Source organism: Electrona antarctica (assembly GCF_951216825.1).
Source record: "Electrona antarctica genome assembly, chromosome: 17".
NCBI lineage: Eukaryota > Metazoa > Chordata > Actinopteri > Myctophiformes > Myctophidae > Electrona > Electrona antarctica.
The window spans coordinates 22,007,037-22,034,833 of NC_136798.1; the positions used below are offsets into that span (position 1 = coordinate 22,007,037).

At 41.7% G+C, this 27,797-nt stretch overlaps 3 protein-coding genes across 4 annotated transcripts in view; 1 reads left to right on the top strand and 2 right to left on the bottom strand.

The window, feature by feature from the left end:
* Nucleotides 1-5,750: 5,750 nt before the first annotated feature.
* ptrhd1 (peptidyl-tRNA hydrolase domain containing 1) lies at nucleotides 5,751-7,967 on the bottom strand. Its single transcript, XM_079525819.1, has 2 exons — nucleotides 7,373-7,967; nucleotides 5,751-6,324 (listed from the first exon to the last, which is right to left on the bottom strand). The coding sequence occupies exons 1-2, from the start codon at nucleotides 7,643-7,645 to the stop codon at nucleotides 6,154-6,156; spliced, it is 444 nt and encodes a 147-aa protein (XP_079381945.1). The 5' UTR covers nucleotides 7,646-7,967; the 3' UTR covers nucleotides 5,751-6,153.
* Nucleotides 7,968-8,250: 283 nt separating this feature from the next.
* On the bottom strand, nucleotides 8,251-15,950 carry slc25a27 (solute carrier family 25 member 27). 2 transcript variants are annotated; one of them, XM_079525550.1, is made up of 9 exons: nucleotides 15,595-15,950; nucleotides 14,804-14,995; nucleotides 13,957-14,041; nucleotides 13,332-13,454; nucleotides 13,001-13,113; nucleotides 10,134-10,218; nucleotides 9,947-10,039; nucleotides 8,916-9,018; nucleotides 8,251-8,758 (listed from the first exon to the last, which is right to left on the bottom strand). In XM_079525550.1, the coding sequence occupies exons 1-9, from the start codon at nucleotides 15,701-15,703 to the stop codon at nucleotides 8,687-8,689; spliced, it is 975 nt and encodes a 324-aa protein (XP_079381676.1). In that variant the 5' UTR covers nucleotides 15,704-15,950; the 3' UTR covers nucleotides 8,251-8,686. The 2 variants fall into 2 exon arrangements, with proteins under 2 accessions (XP_079381676.1, XP_079381677.1); XM_079525551.1 differs by lacking the exon at nucleotides 15,595-15,950 and adding an exon at nucleotides 15,391-15,580.
* A 244-nt stretch (nucleotides 15,951-16,194) lies between these two features.
* Nucleotides 16,195-27,797, top strand: part of cyp39a1 (cytochrome P450, family 39, subfamily A, polypeptide 1) — a gene marked incomplete at its 5' end in the record, with an annotated part of 20,070 nt that continues 8,467 nt past the window's right edge. Inside the window, 5 exons of the mRNA XM_079527053.1 lie at nucleotides 16,195-16,374; nucleotides 21,815-21,950; nucleotides 24,906-25,080; nucleotides 26,671-26,820; nucleotides 27,340-27,436. Of these exons, the coding sequence (XP_079383179.1) occupies nucleotides 16,195-16,374; nucleotides 21,815-21,950; nucleotides 24,906-25,080; nucleotides 26,671-26,820; nucleotides 27,340-27,436 (738 nt within the window). The remainder of the gene's footprint in view (nucleotides 16,375-21,814; nucleotides 21,951-24,905; nucleotides 25,081-26,670; nucleotides 26,821-27,339; nucleotides 27,437-27,797) is intronic.

Here is a 27,797-nt window from a genome sequence, read left to right on the forward strand (position 1 = left end):
GCACCTACGGACGGCTGCAATTCGAAACTGGCCCCCGTTAAAAAATCTGAACCCCCCCCCCCCCCTCACCACCCACCCCTTTTCCCCTCACTGTATATGTTTCTTTTCCCTTTTTTACCTCCTTTATGATGAATTCCTGTTCTGTTCTTTTTGGCCATATAGAAGTGTCTATTTGTACGTCTCTAAATGTGTTGATGATTTAAACAAGGTGGACCCTATTGTAAACAAGTGTAATGCTTTATTGGGTCGTCCACTCACAGTTAACAGTCTTTGTATTGAGTTGTGCTTGAAATGTACTGTAATTCTGCAAACTGTTAATACATATTTCAATCAATCAATCAAAAAACATGTGCTGTCCACCCCCTAGCACTTCATTGTCCCTGTACCCTTTCTTGACACCTTCTTACTTACATACTTAGGCCTTTAAATTCCCTGAGGAACATAGGCCATTGATGAGTCTCCTCCATCCCCTTCGGTCTTGTGCCCTCCGCTCCAGTTGTTGCCATGACAGCCCTTGCGCCTTCATCTCCTGTTCTGTGGTTCTTCTACAGGTGGCTCTAGGCCTTCCTCTCTTCCTCTTGCCTTGCAGGTTCCATGTTAATGCATGTTTTGTGATTGATCTGTTGTGTCTACGCAGTGTGTGTCCTATCCATGTCCATTTCCTCCTCCTGATCTGTGTTTCTATTGTGTCTTGTGAAGTGAGGTCCCACAGGTTGGCATTGGAGATTGTGTTGGGCCAGTAGACTCCTAGGAGGCGTCGGAGGCAGCGGTTGAAGAATGTCTGTATTTTGTTGAGTATGTTGGTAGTTATCTTCCAGGTTTCAGAACTGTATAGTAGGGTGGATTTGACGTTTGAGTTGAAGATTTGCAGTTTTGTCTTGTGTGATATGTTTTTTGCTTTCCAGATTTTATTTAAGATGTTGAATGTGATCCTTGCTTTTCCGATTCTGGCACTGACATCCTCCTCCGTTCCTCCGTCCACAGCAATTATGCTTCCTAGATACGTAAAGCTGTCTACCCCTTCTAGTTGATTTTGGTCCATCGTTATTTGGGAGTTGTTTTTATTGTTGATTCTCATTACTTTTGTTTTTGATGTGTTGATTTTGAGCCCAAGCTTAGCAGCTGCTTTCTCAAGCTTGAATGACTTTTCCTGCATCTGTTGGTGCGTGTGTGATAGGAGTGCTAGATCATCAGCAAAATCCAGGTCCTCCAGCTGTTCGGTCAGGCTCCACTGTATACCGGTTCTGCTATTGCTAGTTGTTTGCATCATGATCCAGTCAATACAGAGGATGAACAGAAAGGGCGAGAGCATGCATCCCTGCCCAACCCCAGTCAGGACCTCAAAGGCCTCTGATAGGCACCCTTCATGGAGGACACAACATTGCATCCCCCGGATGCAATGTCAGTTTTGGGGGAATGCCATAGTGTGCCATCAGTCTCCACAGTCCACAGCATCTCCCGATCCACGCTGTCAAAAGCTTTTTCAAAATCTATGAAATTTACATAGACAGGAGAGTTCCATTCTATAGACTGTTCAATGATTACCCTGAATGTGGCTATTTGATCTGCACAGGATCTGTTATTCCTGAAGCCAGCCTGGTTTTCCCTCAGTTTACCATCAACTGTCTTTTGAAGTCTCTCCAGTAGGATACGGTTGAGCACCTTCCCTGGAGTTGAAAGCAGCATTATGCCTCTGTAGTTTTTACACTACCTGAGGTCTCCTTTCTTGGGAATCTTAACAATGATGCCATCTCTCCAATCTGATGGGACATTTTCTTCTTCCCAGATGGTTTGCATGAGATGGTAAAGCATGTTGGTGGAAGTTTCAATGTCTGTCTTGAGGGCTTCAGCGGGAATCTCGTCTGGCCCCTCTGCCTTACCTCCTCTCAGGGCCTTGATGGCCTTCTTAATTTCTGTCTTGGTGGGGGGGTTGCAGTTTATCTCCAACAGGTTTGTGGCTGGTTTGATTGATTGATTGAAAATTGTATTAACAGTTTGCAGAATTACAGTACATTTCAAGCACAAACTCAATACAAAGGCTGTTAACTGTGAGTGGACGACCCAATTAAGCATTACACTTGTTTACAACAGGGTCCACCATGTTCAATTCATCAAATGATGATGGTGGGATATCTGCTGTCTGTTGGGGGGGGGGGGGGGTCTGTTGAGCAGTGTTCTAAAGTGTTCTGTCCTGTTTTTAATGTGTGCTTGTGACTGTTGAAACTTGCCTATGAGTTTTTTTGTGGTCATGTAAAGTTCTTTGAGGTTGTGGCTTGTTTTTCTTGACCACAATGTTAAGAATGTAATTTAGATTACACACATTATTTAGACAAATGCTAAGTTGATAGTATATTGTTTTTAGACCAATGCTAGGTACTTGGTTTGCCTGTGATCCTAGTTTCCTGGTGCACTACACTGTCTCTTTTCATTCTAATTTATGCATTGCTATTACATTGCTTATTGTAACCTAAATTGCAATTTGTAATGTGGTACCATTTACAATAGTGGCTTTTGATATGCCAATTATTTTTAAAATGTTTATCTTTGTGGACAGGTGAGCGTGTGTTTGTAAAGTTGGATGAAAGAGGACATAGCTGGTAACGCACATCGACAGGTGGGTGCTAGGCTAAAGAGACTTCAGTTTAGATGGATAGAGCCAAGATTGTTACAAAAAGACTTAATTGTGTGTCTTGTTAACCAGATAATTTGTGTTGCTGGTCCTATAAATGTGCACACTATGTACTGTACAGCCTCAGTATGTACAAAATCAGTGATGTTGATTTAAACGAACTAGTTCTAGTCGTCTGGTATTCTTTCAAATAGCTCCAGAACAGCACATTCCTAATTGCCAACGCCTACTCTTGCATTGAGATTTGAGACAGTAAGTAAGTAAGTAAAGTTTATTTATAGAGCACCTTTCACAGACAATACAGTCACAAAGTGCTTTAACAACAATACAATTAAAACAAGTCAATAGTCAATAAAACAAGTCAAGAACTAAATCACTAATAAAGTAAGACAAAATAGAAAATAGAAAAAGTAGAGTAAAAATAAAGCAATCAACATCCAGGCCGGCTATGGAAAGGCCTGTTTAAAAAGGTGAGTTTTCAACAGTCCTTTGAAAATGTCCACAGAATCCACAGTTCTTAGGTGGAGTGGGAGCTCATTCCATAGCCTAGGGGTAAATTTGACTTTCTGCTTCAAATACTTTGTGTTGCTAATATCATGTTGTGTTCACATTCAATCTGAGTTAAGCACACTAACCAGTGTTGTAATGCAAATTGCTTGCTTGCTTTTACGTGTATACAGTATATATCAGAATACTGCACTATAAGTACTAGTAGGCCTATATTATAATAGTTCTTAGGATGTGAAAATAACAAGTTTCTATGAACATCAATGAGTATAATTAAACAGCAGAGAAGGGGATAATTAACACCTAACATTATGTCTGCCTCCACAGTAAATCTGGTTACTGATACATCAAGTCCCCTATTATAGTGGAGGAAAACATTGTGCTGAATAACAGCACATACACATGGAGCAATTATCCAATTATGCCATTTAAAGCTGCATTGTATGATACACAACACAGGCCCTACTAATTATGATAACAAGCCATTGTTTCAAAACAAACCAGCTCTTCTCTCCTGCAGCACCTTCCCTGCACATCTGTTGTCTGTCAAATATCACACACACCCATCAGATTAATGCAATTCTGAAGATTTATTTTACTACACCACTGCATGATAAAATGAAGAAAGCAATGTTCTTTTTTTAGTCAGATGTTTGTTCATAATTGATGTAGGTTGATTTGTTTTTATTTCATGTTGCCCATTGTAATATGGAACACTATTTTAATTGGGTTTTATAGTTCAAATACAGTTTAGAAATGATATGCAACTGGTGATGTTCACTCAAATAATGTGCATTAGCAGAGCCAGAGATTCGATTGAATACGCCATGAGAGTTGAATGTGCCACTGAACAGGCATTGAAACTCTTGGTCTCTTTTTTAATGATTTTATTTAGGCTTTTCTGCCTTTATTGATAGTATCAAGTGAAAATGGACAGGAAAGAGGGGGAGAGAGAGAAGGGGAGAGACATGCAGTAAAGGTCGTCATGAACGGGACGCGAACACGCGACACCGTCAGGCCAAAGCCTATGGTAACGTCTGTCCCAACAGCCAGGAACCTTGGTGTTGTCCTGGACAGTCAGCTCTCGTTCAAAACTCACATCACAGCTGTCACTCGATCCTGTAGGTTCACACTCTATAACATACGACGAATTAGACCGTTCCTCACCCAGGAATCATCCCAGCTCCTAATCCAGACAACAGTCCTGTCAAAACTTGACTATTGTAACTCTCTCCTTACTGGCCTACCGGCATGTGCACTGAAGCCTCTCCAACTGATCCAAAATGCCGCAGCTCGCTTGGTCTTCAACCAGCCAAAATTCTCACATGTCTCCCCCCTGCTCCGCTCCCTGCACTGGCTCCCGGTCGCTGCCCGCACAGAATACAAAACTCTGATGTTGGCATTTAAAGCAACCAAAGGTATGGCTCCCCCATATCTTGCCAGCATGATTGAACCCTACAAACCCTCCCGCGCACTCAGATCAGCCAACGCAGGGAAGCTGGAAGTACCCTCACTAAAAACGCCGGGACAACGCTCCACACGTCCCAAACTCTTCTCCCTTCTGGCCCCAAAACTGTGGAATGCACTTCCCGTTGCAATCAGAACTGCAGCATCACTCCCGATCTTCCGCTGTAGTCTGAAAACCCACCTTTTCAGACTCCATCATGGCCCATAGCACTTACCCTACCCCCCTTAGACAGCACTTCTTAGACTTATATAGCATTTGAAACAGACTTATAGCATGTCATGTAGACAGCACAATAAGTGCATTGTATGTAGTCATAGCACTTCATAGTATATATGTACAGCATAGTATAGCATATATGTGTAGTTTATATGTATAGTGTCATTATATAGATATGTTCTAGTTATAGTTTATATGTATAGTGTCATTATATAGATATGTTCTAGTCACGTTCTTAGCTTACGCATGTTTCGCGATAAATGCATTTTTACATATGTGATGTATTCCCATGCTTTTTGTTCTTGCTTATTGTAAGTCGCTCTGGATTAAGAGCGTCTGCTAAATGCCTAAATTGTAAATTGTAAATTGTATGTGCCATGCGCCTGGACCAGCGCCCCCTTTGCCTGTATTTTAATGCTACCTAATCAGCAATGAATATTTGGTTAGAAATGTTTTCCCTTAAATTGGGGTTCAATCCCTTGCCGAGTCATACTGTACCAAAGACTATATACACAGGTAAATGGTACCCAAATCCTCCCTGCCTGGCACTCAGCATCAAGAGTGGATTGAGTCCCTGCGACATAATCTTAGTTTCTAAGAGGTGTACTTGTACATCATGGCCGGGGGATGTACCACTGATACATCAAGCTTCACGTAACTGAAACAGGAGATGAAACAGACCAGTGGTGTGTTCTACCGTGTTGTACTATATACAAAGTATGCTGTGCAGTACTTTTTGAAAAAAGCATATACCGTCTTCTAACCATTTCATCCATTGACCACTTGCGATCGTATAGCCTATGTGCGCATGTCGTGCAGGGATCCAAAAATAATAATAACTACACACCACTGCTCCTGACCTATTGGGCCACATGGCTACTTACTTACCTTGATATGTATCTAAAAAGTAATAGGGCAATAACCACACAGCTGTATACAATTCCTTTATTCATTTGTGCACAGTGACAAGCCAGACACGAGGTGGAAATCAAAACGTCTGGGTTTCCGAGGCTAGACACAAGGCAAGCCATGGAACCATATTATTTAAAAGTCCACCTCTAGTGACTGACTGATGCAGCCAGTGTGGTCCATTATGTCTGGGGTCCACTCTATATGCCTCCATTAGTCAATTATTTTAATAATGAGAATTAGCCATGCAAATGCTGTTATCCAATTTTCATATTCAAATTAGGGCCCAATCCAACATCATCCCTTCCCTGTGGCGAGACCCTGCAGTCCTCTCCATTGATTTGATGCTGCAGGGATACAGCATGTATGCCAGCATAAAGCAAGCATAGTTGGCCCGTCTCTTTGCAGGGCAGATGAGCTACTGTCATTTGAAGAGTTTGAACTTGCGTAGCAGCGGGTGTACTGTCTCTTTGAGATAAGGCTTCAGGGCCAGACAGGTGGGGATGTTCTCTGGTTGTTCAATCCAAAGTTTATGGGCAATACCCTTTTCTGCTAGTGTCTCTGATAAGGTGGAAAGCGATGCCTGGTCCGGTGCCTGAGGAGCAAAACAAACAAGGTTAGGCGAGGCTGTAGGCTGTCCATACAACTCACTTTATTTGTTTGATTAAACATTAACAATATTGCTTGAATTACTTTACACCATATTGTGTATTCCTGCTTTCATCCATTAATAACAGTTTTGCTTTGGGGTTGACATAGTCTTAAATAAAGCAATTAAATCTCGTATTCATTATTGCCACTTGGTGGCATTGGTGTTTGAGGTCATAACTCGTAACGTAATTTCATCTGTGGATGATAATCGATTAAACAGCAGGTGTAATAGGCCTAATCCATAGGCCTAATGTAATCAGACAGACCTTGGATGGAATACCATCATCCAGATTAGACAGTCAGTGGCTCTAAAAGTGGGGTCAAGGGACCCCTGAGGCTCATTTAGGGGGTTCCAAACCTTACATGTCTGTAACTCAGAGTGTGTGGAGGTCCTAGCCTAATATTTAGACTCTCATAGATGCATTTATCGATTCTGAAATTTTCAATCTACGAGAGTCTATAGGGCGCCGCTCACATATATAGTTTAGTTTGGTAGTATATAGTAGATTAAAACACTTGTTTAAATTGAAGACTACGGCGCACATAAACCGGAACAGGTAGGGCAGCAGGGTAAGCCCCATGATGTTGCATTTGTACATGTTCAGAGTAGTACGGAGGCAGGGGATTTCGGGCTCCTTAACCTGGGTCATGCGTCCTTTAATATATTAGACGATCGTAGATTGAAAATACATAGATCTACGAGATTGTAGGCTATACGGACGGTCCCGGAGTCCGGACCCTAATGGACTATATTTTGATACTTTTTGTATAAGTTTGTGCCACCGTCTTTTTGCAAACTATTAATAAAGCATTCAATCAATTAAATCAAAACAGAATGAATAGGCCCTCAACTGCAGGTGTCCTATCCAACTACAACAGGGACTGCAACACTGCATAGAATCAGATTAACAACAACGATGATGACGTAACATATATTTCCGTAAAATATGTTCGGGATTGCAGCTTTAAATGATAAAAGTGAACTTGTTTACCCCAAGAACCACTTTGTGCATGTTGTCCAGGTCTGCCAGGTACTCCTGCGTGTCATTGTCACCGTAATTCAGGTGAATGGCTGCAGTTGCAGCGTGGCATGCTTGCGTTATGACTGCGCCCAGGGGCCAGCCCAAAGCGTGGACTAAATCTGACCGCACTACGACGTACTGAACCAGCCGCATAGGAGCTCCAGATCCCTGTGTTGTCATTTCTGTCAGCCGGTGGACGTGGGAACTTTTGGGCAAGGAATCTCTGGAAGAAACCACATCCATGAAGGTTTAGATCCCATGGCCCGGATGCGCGGTCGCGTAGTGATTTGCCAGTTGAGTTAGTTGTAAGTAGTTACTTAGGCAACCGCTTTCTTTACAACCGTTAGTGGCTTAACTTTACACACGTTTTATGTGTTAGTATAAATTGATAAACTCCCAAAGAAAATAGCCAAACCATCAATCTCTGTAGTAGTTGTCCAGTGTCCACAACAATGTAGTCCCCGACTCCCTTTCAAATAATTGATATTAATCATCATAATTTATTTGCAGTTTGCCTGACAACCAACCAGGCAACCAACCAGCCAATTATAGCCTGACGGTCACTGACCGTTCCCCTAGACGATGGAATATTTCTAAAGAAACACATCATTTTTCTTCCGGTTTATAAAACGTACCCCTTCAGATGTTCAGATGTGGGGAAGAGAAATTAACCACCGCCCTCTGGTGGCAGCTTTCAAAACATGCAGAGGCTCCACATAATCTAAAATAAATGCTCTTTCGTTTCAGAAATAGCAGAGAGCATCCAAACCAATTATCCGTATCATAGTGTGTTATGGAGTGGGTCACTCTCCAATGGAATAATGATAATAATAATAGAAATACACACAGCATATTGTCTGCATTTATTGCACACCATGACTCACTGATACAACACAATGTTGAGATAATGTATGATGAAACATAGCCCAATTCTTTCTTTGTTATAGAAGCCTTTTTTGCAAAGCTCTCATCATGGCGTTGTTTGGTCAAAAATCAAAAATCATTCTCCACTCATCACCATTTAAAACTACAATACTGTACAAAGAAAGATGGATATCTCCAAGACTGCTTCAGACCTTCAGAGTGGAGTGTGTGTGTGTGTGTGTGTGTGTGTGTGTGTGTGTGTGTGTGTGTGTGTGTGTGTCCAACTTCATTGTGAAAATTCAAATCATCACCATGGCACAGTTAACAGACTATGGAAGAACACTATCTGAGAAGAGTAGCACCACGTTGTTTGTTGGGCACAAAAGCAGAGTTGACCCACTTCGGTAGCCCAGGCAGGCATCAGAATGAGTTGATGCCAACTGCTTTTCTGATCTGTTCAAATGTAAGCCAGAATGTCATGGACCAGGGGGCCTGCACAAGGATGACAAGATTACACTGATGTGAGAGCTCAATTCTTCTTTTTCCATTCAATTGAAAATTGCACAAACTAGAACTACTAGAAACTAGAACTACACCCAAGAATGATTTGTGTGATTGAAAGGCCATAAACAGATAGAGTGTGCAATACCATTCTCATCCATGTAGGTAGAAATCCTTTGTAGAGCGAAGAAAACCCTTCCCCTCTAACAGACTGGACCAAACAGTCAATGGAGGATTTGTACAGCAAGCCCCTGAGGAAGTAAAAAAGCTAACAGGATTGAAGACTCTTACAAACCTGAAGTTTGTCCCCCTGAAGAAAGGTTATATATATATATATATATATATATATTGGTGAAAAATGTGCATAAAAAACAACAACCTGAAGAAAGGTATATATATATACACCTTTCTTCAGGTTGTTGTTTTTTTATGCACATTTTTCACCAATATCCCACACGCGCGCGCGCGCGCGCGCACGCACGCACGCACACGCACACGCACACACACACACCCACCCCCCCCCCCCTTCGGGGCGGGCCTGTCTAGAGTTTGAATGGACAGGTTACAGGTATCAGTCAAAAGGGAAATGAAGAAAATGCCAGCACTCATTACATGTCCCTTTTGCATGATTTTATTTACCTCTGCTCTGACGAGAGTGAACAACGTGAGTGCTGGCATGTAATGAGTGCTGGCATTTTCTTCATTTCAACTTGTATCTACGAGCCTTGCACCTAGAAGGATTTTGTTCTAACCTGGAGTGCGGTTGTCTGCTTCGGCAGTACTTTATCAGTCAAAAGGGAGACATCGAGAAGATGAATGACGGGTGGGGAGGATCAACATGTGGAATGTCAGAACAGGTCAGCTCCATATATGGAGAACTAAGTGTTTGAGGTCAGATGTAGAGTTGCTGGCCGGCTCCATATATGCAGATCTAGGTGATGACTGACTGACTGGTTTTTCAGGTTTTCATAGTAATCCGAGACCTACGGTTGCAATTAGAAACAGACGATGGGGCGAGGGGCGATTTAGGGGGCTCAACCCCCGCCTAAGTCATTAGATAACAATGAATTATGAATACACCAGTAATTATTACAGCATCCACCAATACTACTTCTTCCGTTGGAGTGGTGTTTCTACTCTGAACATTTTGTAGCACCTTGTGATGATTTGTTAGTCTACCTGCCACTCTTGTCTCTTGGCTGATTCATGATTCTCGTTTTGACAACATCAGCAGGAGTTCCCATGGTGGCCGCAACCAAACCTGAACATGTACTGGGTGGGCAGAGAACCTTTTATTAGTTTCATCACTATTTTGTAAAATCAAGACATTGCTGAATTCCTATTTGTGTGTAATCGATAAACTTACCTTGCTAAGGCATGGCAAATGCTGTTGTCTTCTAATGAGGTATTCCTTAGTAAAAAGTGCTTGACTGTGTCATATGTTGTAAGATCTGGAAAGAAAACAATACAAGAATAAGACAAAGCTCTCTAGTCTGCAATTAATGGGTTTGAAGTTTGACATAGCAGTGGAACTGGTCCAGTGCGCACTAGCAGACTATAAAGGTGATAAGATTTCATAAGCGAATAGATAGAACCCTGTCTAAACATGTGTTAGCTGAGTGCACCACATTATTGTACTCAAACTACAGCTCAAATAATCTAAAAGGCTGTGCTTGCACCCAAGCCTACAAAAGGCATTGAAATGACTGCCATTGCATTGGCATTGCCTTCCTTAGAAAACTCAAAGAGTTCAAGTGAGACATTATGAATAGGATTTACGATACTGCGTATCATAACTCGTAAATTACAATTGTCTTGTAAACTAAGGGCCCTATTTTCGTCACTGCCTTAACCCCTTATCCCTAAACCACTTTTCCTTTTTTTAACTATTTTGAAAAACATTTTTTAATAGTTCAAATAGCCGATCTACAAGTGTAATGTTTGTAAAGTTGTTCAGAAGGCATACAACGACGGACTGTTCAATAGACTTTAGGCTCTCAGGAATGCTGTGGTCACACAGAGTGCTGGCTGCATATACTGACTGAGACATACAGACTACACAGAGTCAACTGCCTATATTTGTATGTGTCCAACAGGTGGCGTAGTTTCACATAAAACAACATGTCTCATGTCTTGAATATCACATTGCTCTTTTCTTTTTTTAAACAATATCCAAATATAGTGCAAACAAATAAACATGTCAAACCTTGTCTCAAGTACTGAACACACATTTAGAATTATACCTATTACTCATCATATGAATAATTATGGCAAATCTATCTCAAAAAGTGTCTTTTTATAAGAAAATCAAACTATCAAACTATCACAATAAACTTCAATCAATCACATTATTATTATTTTATTTTTTCCAAATGCCCATTTTTCTCCAAACCATCAAATGGGTATCAGTTCACACTATGTATAGTCCTGTAGGTAAGTGGGATGACGTCTGTTGTGTCATGTGGGATACCTTGGTGCGGGTGGTGTGGAATGTCTCTGTGTTGGTGGTGTGGTGGTTGTAGAGGAATCACCATACTATCATCCATTGGGATGTACAGTAGTTCTGGAGCTACCTTTTTAAAGAATGATGAATTCCGAATCCTGACGATGGAGTGCCCTCCTCTGGAAGCTGTCACCATGGAGCCTTTTAGTCACAGTGTATGGCTTGCTGTTGTACGGTGTGGTGAGCTTGTTTTGCTGGGCTGACGATGAAGCACAGTGTCACCAGGAGTGAGTGTGTGTGTGGTTTTGCATGACGATGAGAGTCTGCATGAGATTTCATCTTGGCCTTAGCCTGCCCTTGTCATCTTTTGCTCTCACTGCAGTATCTGAACTGTTGCTTGCAGTGTGAGTGAATGATGGAATCTTTGTGAACATCTTGCATTGGAATAACAGTTCAGCAGGTGAGCTCTCTGTTGTGCTGTGAGGTGTGGATCTGTACTCACGCAGGAAGATGTTCAGGTGCTGCTTTCAGTGCATTCCTTGAGTGTTGGCCATACGAATGGCTTTGCCCAGTGTTCGCATGAATCTTTCAGCTGTAGCGTTGGCTTGGGGCCACAGTGGTGTGATCCTGCGATGATGGAATCCTAGATAAACGGCAAACTGGGAGAACTGGTCACTGTTGAACGGGGGACCAGTCAGTTTTTAGAATCCGTCGATGTAGATCGGCTATTTGAAAAATCACACCCGTGTGAAGTGAGGAGCAGTCTTATCATCATACATCATCTCATTCTGGCCCATCACAATTTGCGTCCTCACTTTTCCGTCCTCACTTTTTATCCTCAATAGGTATTTTTCTCAGCCAATCAAATCATCGCTATGGGGTGCTCATCAAATCATTTACACACAAACAGACAAAGCTGGGCATAGGACTGGGCATAGCACTCAAAAATGTTAAATGTTTTTCAAAATAGTAAAAAAGGCAAAGAAGTTTAAGGGGTATAGCACCCTGGGCAAGACCTACGCCGTAGAGGCTATCATTCGTTTGGGCGGAAGTTGCAGATTTTAGTGGAAGTATCGCCCAAGGAAATGACATTGACGCTTTACAAATCAGTTTACATTATCAGCGAATTAAACAAGTGTTATGATTGGTCGGGAAAAAATCGTATCCGGGGGAAATACATCTGACGGATGTTCCGGAGGATACATCCGTCGATAGCTTCTCTGCCTTAAGTTGTGACCAGGCTTTTCTTTTCGCAGATAAGCCTGGGACCGAGGCTAGGGGTATAGACAGTGACGAAAATAGAGGCTCTATTTTCATCACATCATTGCTATGTGTTTGTTCTGTTACTAGTTCTTTCAGGTCGCGATACCAATTTGATCCAATCAGGAGTAGAGACAACTCATACAAGATACACACATAAACAACTTAGTGAAATTGAAAGTGATGGATAAAAAAGAGCAGACAAAATTGGACCTGGGCTGGAAGTTGGAACACTATAAAATTGAAGCTGATAAATGGTTATGGTTATGTCTCCTGATTGGATAAAACGGTTGAATCTACGTACATGTCTTCTTCTGTTTACTAAAGAGCTGAAGAGACGGGGAGACTCCTGTTACTGAACAAACACTCTATAGCAATGATTACTATCAGAATATAGAGTATATTAAACGTATAACATTTTTCTTTAACCAAAACATATCACTTACAGCACCTATAAACAAAGTACCAGTTTACACACTCTTCATCATTCACAGGTGGTATTTAGATGAACAGTAGATGTAACACAGTACCTCCTAGATTGACCAGTGCTGCTCTCTGGACATTTGGTACCCATCCTGCCCACAGGCCCCGAACCCCTGCCTCTGAGACTATCTTTATGAAAGCGTGGTACACTCCATGCACACTGCAATGATAACAACACCACAAGAATTTTGAGAATAATCTGGTACTTTGTCTCACACACACACACACACACACACACACACACACACACACACACACACACACACACACACACACACACACACACACACACACACACACACACACACACACACACACACACACACACACACACACACACACACACACACACACACACACACACACACACACACACACCGTGGAGGCTTGCCCTCAAGCCTACGTTTTCCTTCCATCTGCATCTGGACCTTGACCAGGTCAGTAGGACTGGCAAGGAACTGGCCGAGCGCCCCTGCAAGCATACCCCCAATCACAGCCTTCCTGTAAGAATGAAGGATAATCATAACCAGGGCTTGAAAACAGAATTCCATTTCTATTTGATCACTCCGAGCAAAAGTTTCAATTCTTGAATTCCACCAAACAAATTCCAAAACCGGTTCCAAATATGTGTAAGAATGCTCATTTACAGCAACACCCTTATTCACAGTCACACCTGAGAGCTGCCCACTGCCCAGTACAACGACAATCTTAGCCATGTAGCAGCTCCACTGGAGTGGCTATGTATGCAATACATAACCGTTGATTCCCAAGACTACTTCATTTCTATTTACTGTTCGCACTTTTTAATGGGGAGCAGACCGTAATCCGTCTGATTCTCCTTGGCCATAGGTGCTCATCTATAGTCAATACTGAATATAAAAAATACCAACAGAGGTGGAAATAGCACCCCAAAGAATAAGCAGATACAAGTAAGCAAGTAACTAATTACACTAGTGAGTGTATGTGTGTGGGCACAATGAAGCAAAAATAATATTCTTCTCACCAGAGAGGGAAACTATTGTCATCGGACCGGCCAAGCACAGACTCCCTTAGGTGTTCATACACCACCATTCGTCCTCCAGAGTACACTGGATAACACATGAACTCAGGTTACACACACTTAAGCAACACAATATACTGAAGCTACAGAGAGCCAGATAAATGCTGTTATTCAATGAAACTGTGACAAATAGGAATATCCACACAAAAACATCATAGGGATAATGTGTCCAAAAATCCAGAAGCAGGTGAAAATGACATCATTCAGAAATAGAATCTACAGTTTCATAACAACAAACCATGCATTATTAGTTAGACAGATCAAATGTATCTAAAATGATATAAAGTACAAATTGCTTCTCTTGTTACTTATATATCCTTTAGATGTATTTGTTATCATTGCAGTATTATCATTATTATATTGCTATATATTGTTGTTGTTGTAACTTGTTAGCACAGACCTGCGGAACATGCCACAAAAATATGTCACTGCTTGTATCTGTATGAGTGAGTGACTAATAAACCCTCTTGAATCTTGAATCTTGAATCCAGTGTCAAGTCACGTGACTCCCTTTTATATACTGATATACTGTATAATAGTATAAAGTTTACATTTTTGATCCAAGCTGCTTATCATACTGTGAAAACGTCCTACTTTCATCCACACATGTCACTGTCACAACATTTATTTCCACCCACAGAGCTGCTGCATATGGATTTCAGACACGTTGCCCATTCAGGTGTGGTATTTTGATGAGATTATATGCCATCCTATTGAACATATATAGCCATCAAGGAAGACATTCTAATGATAACTCTACCCTTACAATCTTGAAAGTAGCCTGTCCCACCTATGTGCCTGTAAATGGCTGGTGTAACCCCCTGCCATAGTTTAAGGGGTCCCTCCTCCTTGATGATGCCTACTGCAGTCCACAGCATCCCACGGTAAGGGGGCCCAGTGCCAGGAGAACCTCCATGCCGAAGCAGAGCTGTCTCCCCCTGGATCTGAAGTCGGGTCTTGGTCAAATCCAGAGGAAATGTGACTAGATAGATATGAGAGATAAAGAGAACATATGAGAGATAAAGAACAACAGAACAACCACAGATTATTATTGTTGTTTATAATGGTATGTATGTATTAACTCCCAGTTATACATTACATTATTATATAGTATTACATTATAGTCATGCCCGCCCCTAGTGATCATTCTGCAGAAGCACACGGCGCAACCATCTATCTATCCCGCACTGGCCATGCAGTTCAGATAACACTGCTTGAGCTTCCATCAATTATTAATAGATAGAGTAGGTTGCGGAGGTCAAGGCTGTTAACAGCTAGGATGTTAGGATGTTGTGGTTAAATTGAAAAATTGTATCTCTGGTCTGCATGGTTGGCAATGGTTGCATTAATCTGTTTGCATTTGAGGACGTCACGTACCGTACATAATGTGTTTGATTAGAAGGGACAAGGAGTCGGACCCATGGAGGTCTAGACTGCAGCACCGTGGCATGGCAGGTGGTGCCACCACGTGTCACTACATTTTGTTGGCAGGCATAGATATGTGATGTTGCTCAAGTAATGTACCGTAATAACATACAAACACACGTTCGACGTTTCTGATAGTAGAATCATGTACTCTACCCATTTCAGCTACAGCTGCAGCACACGCTGACAGGCCGAACTTTGAGAGTCGCGGCCACCGTGAAAGCCGCTGCACACCCGACCCGTCCTCACCCTGCTCTTGACCCATTTATTTGTCCTAGGCTAGCAGCAACGTCTTCAAAAGTAGTGTTATTTTCCAAAAACGCTTCTTCGTATTCTGAAAAGTCACACGTGGCCGCGCAAACCACTAGACTGAGAGCAACAGACTACAGAGATATGTTCACATTCACCGTGCAGCAGCTCTTGTGTTTACTTTTCATCCACAGACCTTTAGACTACCGAAATGTAGTTCTAAGAGACTGCTGTAATGCCCAGGTCAAACGGGAACCCCGGGAACAAAAACTACACGTCCCATCACCAAGTGCAGTGTGTTTCGTGTTTGTTTACGAATGATTAGCACCTCCCTTCCATTCAGTTGATTGGCCCACACGGTCTCTCACACTGATTGGCTGATCTCCCTGTCAATAGGAAAACACGCTTCTGTTTCACTATATTCTGACAGGTGCGCAGCGCATCAAACTCGCTTCAGATCATTAGTAGTCACTCATTACTAGTCACAGAGTCAGATATACTGTAATGATGGACATATTAACTTTGACACTGTCTCTTATAGTCGTGGCCATTTCTCTTCGTCTTTTATTTGGACGAGAGAATAACCCTAATGCTCCACCATGCATAAAGGGATGGATCCCTTGGTTCGGTGCCGCTTTCGAGTTCGGGAAAGCTCCGTTGACTTTTATTTCTCAGGCTAGAGATAAGGTAAGTCAAGTGTTTATCTATATGTCAACGCACGTTAATTATTTAAACGTGCGTTGGTCATTACCACATGCAAATTACTTGTTTTTCCAGTTCGTCACACTGGGTTTAACTGGTGCATCTTTGACTCAGGCCAGTGAGGCCACCAATAAGGCAGGATGCCAGGTAGCCCTGAAACATGACTGCCATGATAATCAGTCATGTTTCAGGGCTAGATGCCAGGATCAACTGTCTGGCTGATGCGAATAGGTGCAGAGTTGCAGAGTGTGCAGACAGAATTCTTTGCACAGTTTAAAATGTAAAGAATTCTGCGTGGAAATTGCAATGCCAGCCAGTGCAATATAATACATGGAATATTCAATATGCACATGCACTGTGGGAGAGCTATAGTTGTAGCGTAGCCTATTTCCTTTTAGGCCTCTCCGATTGCCTCTTTAATATAATTTATGAATCAAGCTATGGTGCTTGATGTTTTCTCCTATACGTTTTGAAAGCAGTTTATAGTTTTCAATCATACTTTGTAGCACATTCAGCTCTACTTTAGACTGCTTTGATATCCTACACTAGTATTACCTTGTAGGGCTCTAGGTGATACGTTGTCAAAGTTGAATGGCACTGACATATAAGCAGTAAAATATAGAGATAATATAACGCAGACTACGCAGTGTTGTGTTAACATGCAACTGAATAAATGATGCACCACAAAAAAGAGATAGGCCTACTGGCAGCAAAATGATAAGAACATGACACTCTAACCCACAGTGTTTATCACAGGTTGTGATTATAGAGTTCTGTTGGAACTGATGCCAGTTCTGCCATGACAACTGTGGTTCATGGGTCCAAATTGCCACTCTAATTATTTTCTCAGTTGTGGCCTATTCTGTAACTGGCTGTAATAACAATCAATTTCCCCCTCGAGGCCACTAAAAAGTTTTATCTTATCTCTGTGGAGTGATAAGTTGACCAAATATTATGTTTATAACAATATAATATACAATATATCAATTATAATAATTGAAATAGCAGCCTATTCTGAACTGTAAAATCCTGAGTGTAAATTTAACTTTGAGAGTGGGAGAATGGAATGATGGGTCCAGTTGTACACTATCAGAGTTGTTGTAATAAAGATGGACATACAGTATTCATGAGGTAAGTAAGTACTGTATGTATGTAAGTATTTTATTTTTATTGTATTATATAGCACATGCAGGCAGCAGCATTGTGGATTAGCTGGAGGCTAAGGTCGGGTACATGGTCGTTTTATTGAGGCAGGTGAAAAGTGAGTTGCAATAGTCCAAGCGTGAGCTGATCACTCAATCTGGGGCATAGTGTGATGCCCCAGATTCTAAAGTCCAGTCTAACTTGTCATCAGCTGTGTGGAATCGTATTATATCTATGGATGGAATAGATGTAGCTTTATGTTCTCAACTCGTGTGTTATGCTTGTAGATCTGTCACAATGCTTTTGAGACAGACAGACAGACAGACAGACAGACAGACAGACAGACGTCTTCACCTGGGTCTGTCTTTATACAGTACAACTTAAGTCTAGAAAAACAGTAGATTAGAAAGAACATTGTGCCTGAGGAACGAGACTATTTTTAATGTAATATTTTTCCATTTGTTTGTGGATCTTGGCTTATGTTGGAATAGACACTGCATGGGCCTGTTGACACACACCAGCACACAACACAACACACGCACGCACGCACGCATGCACGCACACACACACACACACACACACACACACACACACACACACACACACACACACACACACACACACACACACACACACACACACACACACACACACACACACACACACACACACACACACAGTAAGAGGCCAGAACATTCTAATTTGTGTCTCTTGTGTGTGTGTGTGTGTGTGTGTGTGCATGGTTGCATGCGTGCGTGCATGCATGAGAGAGAGAAAGCAAGAGAGAGAGAGAGAGAGAGAGAGAGAGAGCACTTGTATTGTCAGTGTTCCACTTCTCTGACTGGGTTCTTTATGTAGTGGTCAAATTAAAGGCTTGCCAGTAATATGCAAGTCAACAAGTGGCATAATATTAAGTTTTTCTTGTTGTTTGTTGGTGATGCTTCTGTATCCAACCATTTTCTTATGTAGCCCTAATGTGCTCTGTTGTACTGTAGCTGGTATATCGTCAAGAAAATGTAGTTACAGTATAGTTACTGGATATAATATTTGTTAATGAAAACGAGATATCGTGGCACAATTCTCTCTCTTATCTAATAAGAGAGATTAATTCTGAAACTATAGCTTACTACTGTCATATTATAGTGCGTCGCAGTCCCGCCTCCTACCCTGGACCAGGAAATGAAACCCAATGCATTATTCTCATAGACATTTCTTAAAGTATTTATTTAAAGACGGTTACGCCGCGGACAAAGCCAACTCGAGTCGTGACAACTCATGACAACACAAACAATATTTTGGACCAAACAAATAATTAGAAAGAAGAAAAAAACGGCAGGTTACAACACTTTTTTTGTTGTTTTTCTTCTTTGTAATTATTTGTTTGGTCCAAAATATTGTTTGTGTTGTCATGAGTTGTCACGACTCGAGTTGGCTTTGTCCGCGGCGTAACCGTCTTTAAATAAATACTTTAAGAAATGTCTATGAGAATAATGCATTGGGTTTCATTTCCTGGTCCAGGGTAGGAGGCGGGACTGCGACGCTCTATAGTCATAGTGATTTCTCCTCTTTTATTGGGCGAGAATAACCTCAATGCTCCACCATGCATAGAAAGTACCTTGGTTTGTGATGCTTTCAAGATTGGGAACGCTGCATTGACTATTATTTCTCAAGCTAGAGATATAGCGTGAGTGATTTATCTGTGTGGCTAAATGATTTAAATGTTTGTCTCAACTATTATATAGTAAATTACATTTACACTTTAAGAGGTGTGACTTTGACTCACATATTTGATTCAGGCCACCAGAATCAGCATTATTTATTCAACAGTTTTTGCCACCCACTGTCTGACTAAGTGAGGCTACTCTGTGACAGGACCATCACAAACCCATGGTCCAAATAACAAGAGAGGCAGATAACGTTTACAGATTACCAGGTACAAGTTTAAAAGCACATAGGCTCACAGCCAACAGTTTATAGTCCATATACAGCCAGTAAGGGCTTGTGGCCGATTCATAATCGTGACTGTCGGTCACAAGACTGGGCAGTTCAAGGTATGTTGCTTGTAGCTAGATAGCTCGTTTTGGTCTTGGGCCTTGGGCAAGTCGCAAGCGTGGCGTTCTTCTCCTAACGCCCAAGTGGTACGCCAGATAGTAGATACTGCACAAACACGTCCACATAATGGGCAAGTTAAAATCTTATTCAAATGCCAGCTGTCAGCTGTCACATTGTCCGACGTCTGTCACATTGTCCGACGTTTGCATCTTAATCTCTGGAATTCTTTGCATTTGACAACATTTGCAAGCTTTGTCTTTTGAGCATAGGCCATACTGAAACAGACCTCTTACCTCCTGCCCTTCCTCTCTCTCTCTCTCTCTCTCTCTCTCTCTGTAAAACATAACAGGCAAAACTTTAACCAATTTAAGATTTTAACCAATTAAACCAATTAACCAGCCTTGGGTTTAATTGATTAAAATGTTTTAGTTGACCAAGTTTCCTAGGATCCCCTAATTTCTTGCCTCTACACCAATCTCTTCAATGAAATTGGACAAGCTCACAACTTGCTGTGTTGTTACTTATTGTGACATGTTGTATTGCGTTGTGACATGTAGTGTGTTGTGACATGTTGTATCAGGTTGTGGCATGTTGTATTGCGTTGTGACATGTATTGCATTGCAGTGGCATGTTGTGAGCATTGAAACTGCTGTTGCTATATGATCCTATTCTCTGGGCCTGCTGCTTGTATAACAGATTAAGTAACTCAACAGTATACATCCGAGTAAAAAAATTAAAATTATGAAACATTGTGTGTGTGTGTGTGTGTGTGTGTGTGTGTGTGTGTGTGTGTGTGTGTGTGTGTGTGCGTGCGTGCGTGCGTGCGTGTGTGTGTGTGTGCGTGCGTGGGTGCGCGTGCGTGCGTGTGAGTGAAAGAGAGAGAGAGAGAGAACAAGCAAGAGAGTAAGAGAGACACTTTCAGAGCGCTTGCATTATTATTTATTAGTAGTGTTCCTCTACCTGGATTCTTGTGTGGAGGCAAAATTAAAGGCCAATTAAATGCATGTCAACAAGTTATGCAATATAAAGTTACAAAAGGCCGAAGTTCGCCTCATCTTCAAGCTCTCAAATATTCACGCCTACGGTCTCACCAATATGTGTTCCCTTCACTGTCTTCTGGTCGCTGCCCGCATCACACATCTGTCCCTCTACTCCCTTATCGTCGACACCCTGGCCATCACTCCCTCCATCCTGAGTCCAAAGCTGTAGAATGACATCACTCACTCACTCCCCATTTTCCACCGACATCTGAAAACTTAAAACTATCTGAAAACTCTACCTCACCTCCTAGCACTCCTCATTTATTGTATCACTTCGTGGCAGGCGTGCTCGCGTCTAACGGTAGTTAGACACAGTGATGTGTCTTTGGACACTGAGTGACCACGTGTTGTTTCCCTGTTGTTCCGTGTTGTTGTTTTTTCACTGTGTATGTCGTGTGCTCACTGCTCCGTGTTGTTGTTGTTTCTCCATCAATGTTGTGTGTCCGCGGTCCATGTATAATATATTCTCGGGCCATCGCATCACGGAAAGGGAAACCAGTTCAAACCACGCACACTTTCACTTTTAAGTGCTGCTTGTAGGAAAGCCCCGCTGTGATTGGCCAGTAGTCGCACACCCACCCAGCTGGGTTGAAGACGCAGAGGTAAAGTCAGTGACGTATCACGCCCAAAAAGCGTAAATGGCACTTCCGCATACATCACGGTCTATGACTTGGCAACCTGAACTGGCGCACAAAGTTGTGAGCTCCATAGGCACAAAATTGGGAGCGTGGAATTCTCCCAAATGTAATAATACATCTTGTTCACACATGATGTGGTGTAAACCTTACTTATAAAACCCACAGACAGATTGAATCACTTTCAACTTGCTTGGCATGTTATTTCTGCTACTTTTAACTGACACTGTCATACGACAAACTATAAAATATGTTATTAATTTATGAATAGGAGACTACATTCATAATAACGTATGTGCATTATGCTGTTGTAGGTAAACCATTGTTGTCACATAAAATGTATTTTTGTAAAGTCTGTTTTGTGGTTCAATCCCCAAACAGCAGCTGTACAATAAGCTACTTCAGAACTTTACGTTGCAGCATGACGCACGTACAAGTGTTCAACATATTTGGAATCATATATCATGTGTTTTCTTTTATACTTTTCATCATAAAGTGAATAAGTGATTGATTTGAATGTCAAGAGCCTAGATGTGGCGTGTTTGTCTGTTCCAGTATGGTCCCATCTTTACTGTGGTGGCAGCAGGGAAGCGTCTGACCTTTGTGACCTTGCACGAGGACTTCAGGGCCTTTTTCCTTTCCAAAGATGTGGACTTTGAACAGGCCGTCCAAGAGCCTGTCCGTAACACAGGTGAGCATGTGCACATGGTCTTTCCTCACAAAGATGAAAAAAAAAAAAGGATGAGGAAAATCATGCACAGCCTCAACTCGCAATGGACTAGTTCAGGGTTATGGTAAGGGCAACAGTTATGGTTAGAATTAGAGTTTGCTTAGGTTAGACTAATTGTTATGATTAGGTTTGTAATATTGAGGCTTAGGTTTAGTGGATGTACTGTAATGGCCCATTGCAAAACCCTTTTTGTCTAAGGGGAATAGGAGTTTGTAATATAAATGAATGAAGTTAAGTTACAACGTGATGACTATGTTTAGAGGCCCCTGTTGTACCTGTCCCAAGGCAGGGCATACACACATTAACAAAGTACTAAGTAGAATAGGATAATCATTACACATTTAACAGAGTTTACTCTGGGATTCTACAAACAAAAGCACAAGGCTACAAACAGACGGGTCATATCCATACAGTATGGATGAGAGAGAAAGAGCTGAGGTAGAACCAAGCCTTTTACAGGACAGCAGATGGACATGATTGGTGGAGGTGGAGTCAGAGGAGCAGGACTGACCAATGGGAAGGGAAAGCACAATAGGTGGGTAAGGGACCAACTAATGGGTTGATTGACAGCAGATGAGGTGATGTGGAAGTGCCCGCAAAGAAGGCTAGAGGGAGGGAGAGACAGACAGACATGAAACGTAACATGGATTTAGTTTCAATGGACATGACAATGTTCCTCTGTGTGTATTCTATTCAGTAATTCAATTCAAAAACACATACATATTTAAAAGAACAAGTGTGGGGGGGGTAAATAAATATAAGTGTGAGTACACAGATAGAAAATGTACACTCTGACATATATTATTCATACAGAGACTATACGCTTACAGAGAGTAATTAATTATTGACAGAATATCTGTTTACTTTAGAGACAATATAGGGAACAAGCCGCCACTACTGCCAAACCTTTCACCCAGCTATCTTGTAAAATGATAGTGCCACCATTCCCATGTTTTCCAGGGATTATGTGCAATTCAGTTTGAAAACCTTTCGAGGGAACCCAATCAGATGGTTCAATGAGGAAATAAATATATTGATTCTTCAAGGATTTGGAAAACCTGAGTCCATTAGATGATTAGATCACATGAACTGTTTCCAATCCGGTAATACATTACATGAGTAAGTGGACTTGTCAGTTGTCACAAGAAATCAAGATTGAATGAGCTACATTTCAGCAGGGCTGATGTAACCTAAAAGCTCCCTGAATTATGTAGCTAGGTCACAAGATACTATCCGGTCAAGAACTTAGTACTGTTGGATAGGGCAAGATGACAAAAGAAACATAGCAAAGCAATGCATTATTTGTTTGCTTTGATTATATTATTTTGTTGTGTGATGTCTTAACTTGAAAAAAACATTTTCACCTCAAACAAGCATTAAAGCTTTTTTCTGGTCCTGATGTCATAACACGCCAATGTTGCACATCTTTGTGTCAAGGCGAAACGATAATAACTAATACGATAATAACAGTGGCAGTGACTAATTTCCATCTGGAAAGAGCAGGCCAATTGACCTGTGAGTGAGTATCAATACTGCAATGTAGAAATACTCTGTTACAAGTAAAAGTCTGGAATTGAAAATGTACTTGAGTAGTGCAAGTGCAAAAGTACTGGCATGTAGAGCGTCAAAAACTAGGTGAGGTGGTTTGCATTTCTTGTCACTCAAACTGTTCGATAAGACACCTGTCCGCTTCTTTTCAACATCAATAATATCCACAACAAAACTGTGGAAAACTGAATAACATCTGTTATGCATTTATGCAAGCGTCGAAATGTAGATGTTGTTGATAAATCCGGTGCATTCATCCATCACACTGCACCAACAGCCTGACACCTACAAGACAACGTGAAATATTCAAGCACCATCATGCACAGTATCCAACATATGCAGGCACCATGCAATGACCTGATGCAGGCATGTGTACAACAAAACACCATAATCAAGAACAGGCATTACATTACATTACATTACATTACATTACATTACATTACATTACATTACAGTCATTTAGCAGACGCTTTTATCCAAAGCGACTTACAATAAGTGTATTCAACATAGGTAGGGAACAAAAACTACTAATCACCAGAAGTCTTTAGTGCATTTTCTGCAAAAACAAGCAACCAAGAGTATACCTAGCGCTAAGGTAAAAGTGCAATATATCAGCTACCTATTTCCTTAAACAGATGAGACAAAATAGCTAAATCAAATGAGCATGAGCTAAAACAATTAAGTGTATCGACTAAACAAGATCCAATAAACAATACAACAATAGAAAACAAGCGTTCGTACAACTAGTTAACAACAAGTAGGTCAGGCAGAGAGGAAGGGTAGTGTTTCCTGAAGAGGTGGGTTTTCAACCTGCGGCGAAATATGGGCAGTGACTCTGCTGTCCTAACATCAGTGGGGAGTTCATTCCACCACTGTGGGGCCAGAACAGAAAAGAGTCGTGACCGTGTGGATCGGCCAGAAGGACCCTTGAGTGACGAGGCAATCAGTCGCCCCGAGGTGGCAGACCGAAGTGGTCGGGCAGGGGTGTAGGCATCGACCATAGCCCGGAGGTAACTGGATGCGGGCCGCTACGGGGAGCCAGTGTAGAGAACGGAGAAGGATGGTTGTGTGGGAGAACTTGGGGCGGTTGAACACCAGACGAGGCAAAATAGTAGCTTTCATCTTGAGTGAAAAACAGGACTAGTTCTATAATAATAGCATGTATTTTTCTGTTCATTATATGGCACACCTCTAGGACAGGTGTTGTAGGCTACTGTATGTCCCATATGTGTCAACTTGTATTCCCTGCTGTGTACTGCATGTGTGCTGCTATGCTAGGTTCTGTATGTTTCAACCTGGCCAAGTTAAATTCAAGTTAATGTTTTTGGTAAATGAAAGTGATAGTGTCTATCCCACTTGTCCCTGTAGCGTCCATCAGTAAGGAGAGCTTCTACAGGTTCCACCCTGCATGTAACAGCCTGATCAAAGGCAGGCTGACGCCGGGGAACGTTGCCCAGCTGGTTGACCACCTCTGTGAAGAGTTCAACCACCATCTGGAAAAGATGGGACCCAAAGGACAGGGAGAACTCAATGAAGTGGTTAGGTAACACACTCATGTCTATGTGGATTGTCACTGAGAGTAATAGATTACTCTGCATCCGATCAAGGATGAGGCAGGGAGACCAGCCAGTTAGTTGATGCAGGATTTCATTTTTAAATTTAACTTATACCACACAGTGCATTTTATTGTATTTGAGTTGATTTTATTTGATTTTAGAATGTTTTAGCCCATTGGCTACAACTGACAGTATAGTTGATATTATTCCTACCTCTAGTAGCTACCGACCGTAGTGGACACTTATTCATGATTGGCTGTTTCTAGGCTGCCTCTAGGCCGATGGGAGACTTACCCATAAAACCCATAGTCTGAACGCCACAACGTGAAGCCGTGACACAAACTGATTATAGATGTTCATAAACGAGAACTTGCTGCAGCTGGCAATTATGACTGAGTCATTCTTGTTTCTTTTCTTTTCTGTTATAATTTTTCCATAACATTCCATAACATTTTTGCCAATTTTATGTTATTATTATTTTATGTTTTAAAGAAATTGAGAGCATGAATTGATTTTAAAAATCGTTTTACTAATAAAATCGAAACATCCATAACTTATTGACGGCGACAGAAGTATCAGACTGATAACCAGATCATTTAAAGGTGAGTTTATCACCTGAAGTTACACACATAGGCCTATAGCACGATTCATACTGCTGGTTCGGAAATGGTCCCCGACCCGACTTTAGTTAGGCTCTATAAAAGTCAATTCATACTCCCTCACAAGTCACTTGTAAGTATTGGAGGTCCTTGACATGAAATTGTTTGTGGCTGGGAAATGAGCCCCGCACAGCGGGTAGGCTATGGACTATCAGACTGGCCCTCGCTGTGGCGGTGCGTCCTCCTCTGCAGCCAGCTTCCAAACTCCCGGTGTTTCCTTGGCTTCACGGCCGACAAATTGAACTCGAAGCTGGGCTGAATGAATGAGGAAATACCCCTGGAGTGCCGAAATGATTTCGGGTCATCACAATATTTCAGTGGTACCGAAATGCTGACTTTAGGACGGTCCCCCCCCTCTCCCAAACCGCTGAATGACGTCACACTGTTGTCTCTACAGAGACTAACCGACTTTTTTTGGCCCTGAAATAGGAGTATGAATCGGCCCTTAGTACTATGTACTGTATGTACTACATTCATATCAGTCAGAATGTATTGTGTGCCATATATGCGTGCCACGTGACTACTATGCTCTCTACCATAGGCATGTGTTTTCACCACACCTCTGTCAGAAGTGCCATGTTTCCACCACACCCCACACACGTGCCACAGACCCTGGTGTCAGTTTGCCCTTGCCTTGCCTTATTTCGTGTGTAAAGTTTGTTTTGGTCTGACTCACTCCAAACTGACACACTTCGCTAATTAAGATTTGAAACCACCTAAACTGGAGGAACTCGAATGCTCACTTGTCACTTTACACTACGCTGTAAAAACGCAGGACATTGCTATGAGTATCACACGGCACAACACGAATGACATGACACTTGACTCATTGCCAATGACTTGTGTGCTATTATTCCTGTTGTCATTGTACACGTGCATAACATGTCCTTTTTAATCTCTCCTCTCCTCTCCTCCCAGAGGGGTGATGTACCCTGCAGTGATGAGTAACCTTCTAGGGAAGAACAACACTCCAGGCGCACCCTTCACCATGCAGCAGTTTGAGAAGACGTTTGTCAAATACGATGAGGGATTTGAGTACGGCTCCCAACTCCCTGACCTGTTCCTCAGGTGTGCAGGTTTGACCAGACTAATGAGGAGCAAGCACTTTAGCTTTAATCATATTAATTCTCTAAAAAGAATGACACTGTTTGAAAATCACGCACTCCTCCACGTGGAAAGCCCGGTGATGCGAGGTTAGCTAGAATATGAGAAATAAAGTACATCCTTTGTGTGCAAATAGGTAGGGATGCATCAGTTATTGGCCACTTGTGTTGAACAATGTAGATTTTATTGGTCAATATCAGTATTTGATGGATTAATTAGGGCAAACAGTATACTGATCATTATGCAGAAGTCTTTTTCACATAATGTGTGGTTTGATGGAAGGGACAAAAACATTTATCTATTTAATGACATAACATTTAAAGATTGGGTATTACTTTTACTGGAGAGGTACAGCAAGCTATATGAATGACTCGAATGGAGGTTAGCTACAACATAAAGAAAAATAATCACGTTTTTCCATTTGCCCTTTGTTATTGTTTCAGTAGTTGTACTGAAAAGTATGTTCTGTTTTTCTTTGTGTAGGGAGTGGGCCAGTTCCAAACACTGGTTGCTGTCCCTGCTGGGAAACATGGTGAACAATGCAGAGGAGGAGGATAGCTACCCTGAGAATGGTGGCAAGGTAAGCCTCACTTCAGGACCATCTATTTGCTTCCTATTGATTTATTTTATTTTACCCCAGTTTAGTCGTTCTAAATCCTCACCTGGCAATGAGGAGTTTCCCCGGGAAGGCGTAACGCATGCACTGGAACACATTATATTTTCCAGTTCCGCTCCAGACACCAGAACAATCTATTTTAAAGTACAAAGAAATGTGGTGATTTTCCAAACATTTGTTACTGCAAAAAATCATTAAACCAACAGGTTGTCACTATGTGTTATTCTCCCTAATGTAGGCAAGGGAGCTCAACCCTCAAATATTTTTCCAATGCGTCAACGACAACTGTTATTTTCGTGAATTCATAATCGCAGAACCACTATCC

Coding starts and splice junctions, on each gene's coding strand:
- ptrhd1 (XM_079525819.1), bottom strand. CDS start 7,645: ATGGATGTGGTTTCTTCCAGAGATTCCTTGCCCAAAAGTTCCCACGTC. Junction 6,325..7,372: donor TGCACAAAGTGGTTCTTGGG/GTAAACAAGTTC, acceptor TTTGCTCCTCAG/GCACCGGACCAGGCATCGCT.
- slc25a27 (XM_079525550.1), bottom strand. CDS start 15,703: ATGGGTCAAGAGCAGGGTGAGGACGGGTCGGGTGTGCAGCGGCTTTCA. Junction 10,219..13,000: donor AGCACTGGTCAATCTAGGAG/GTACTGTGTTAC, acceptor TTTTCTTTCCAG/ATCTTACAACATATGACACA. Junction 8,759..8,915: donor TACCTACATGGATGAGAATG/GTATTGCACACT, acceptor ATCCTTGTGCAG/GCCCCCTGGTCCATGACATT.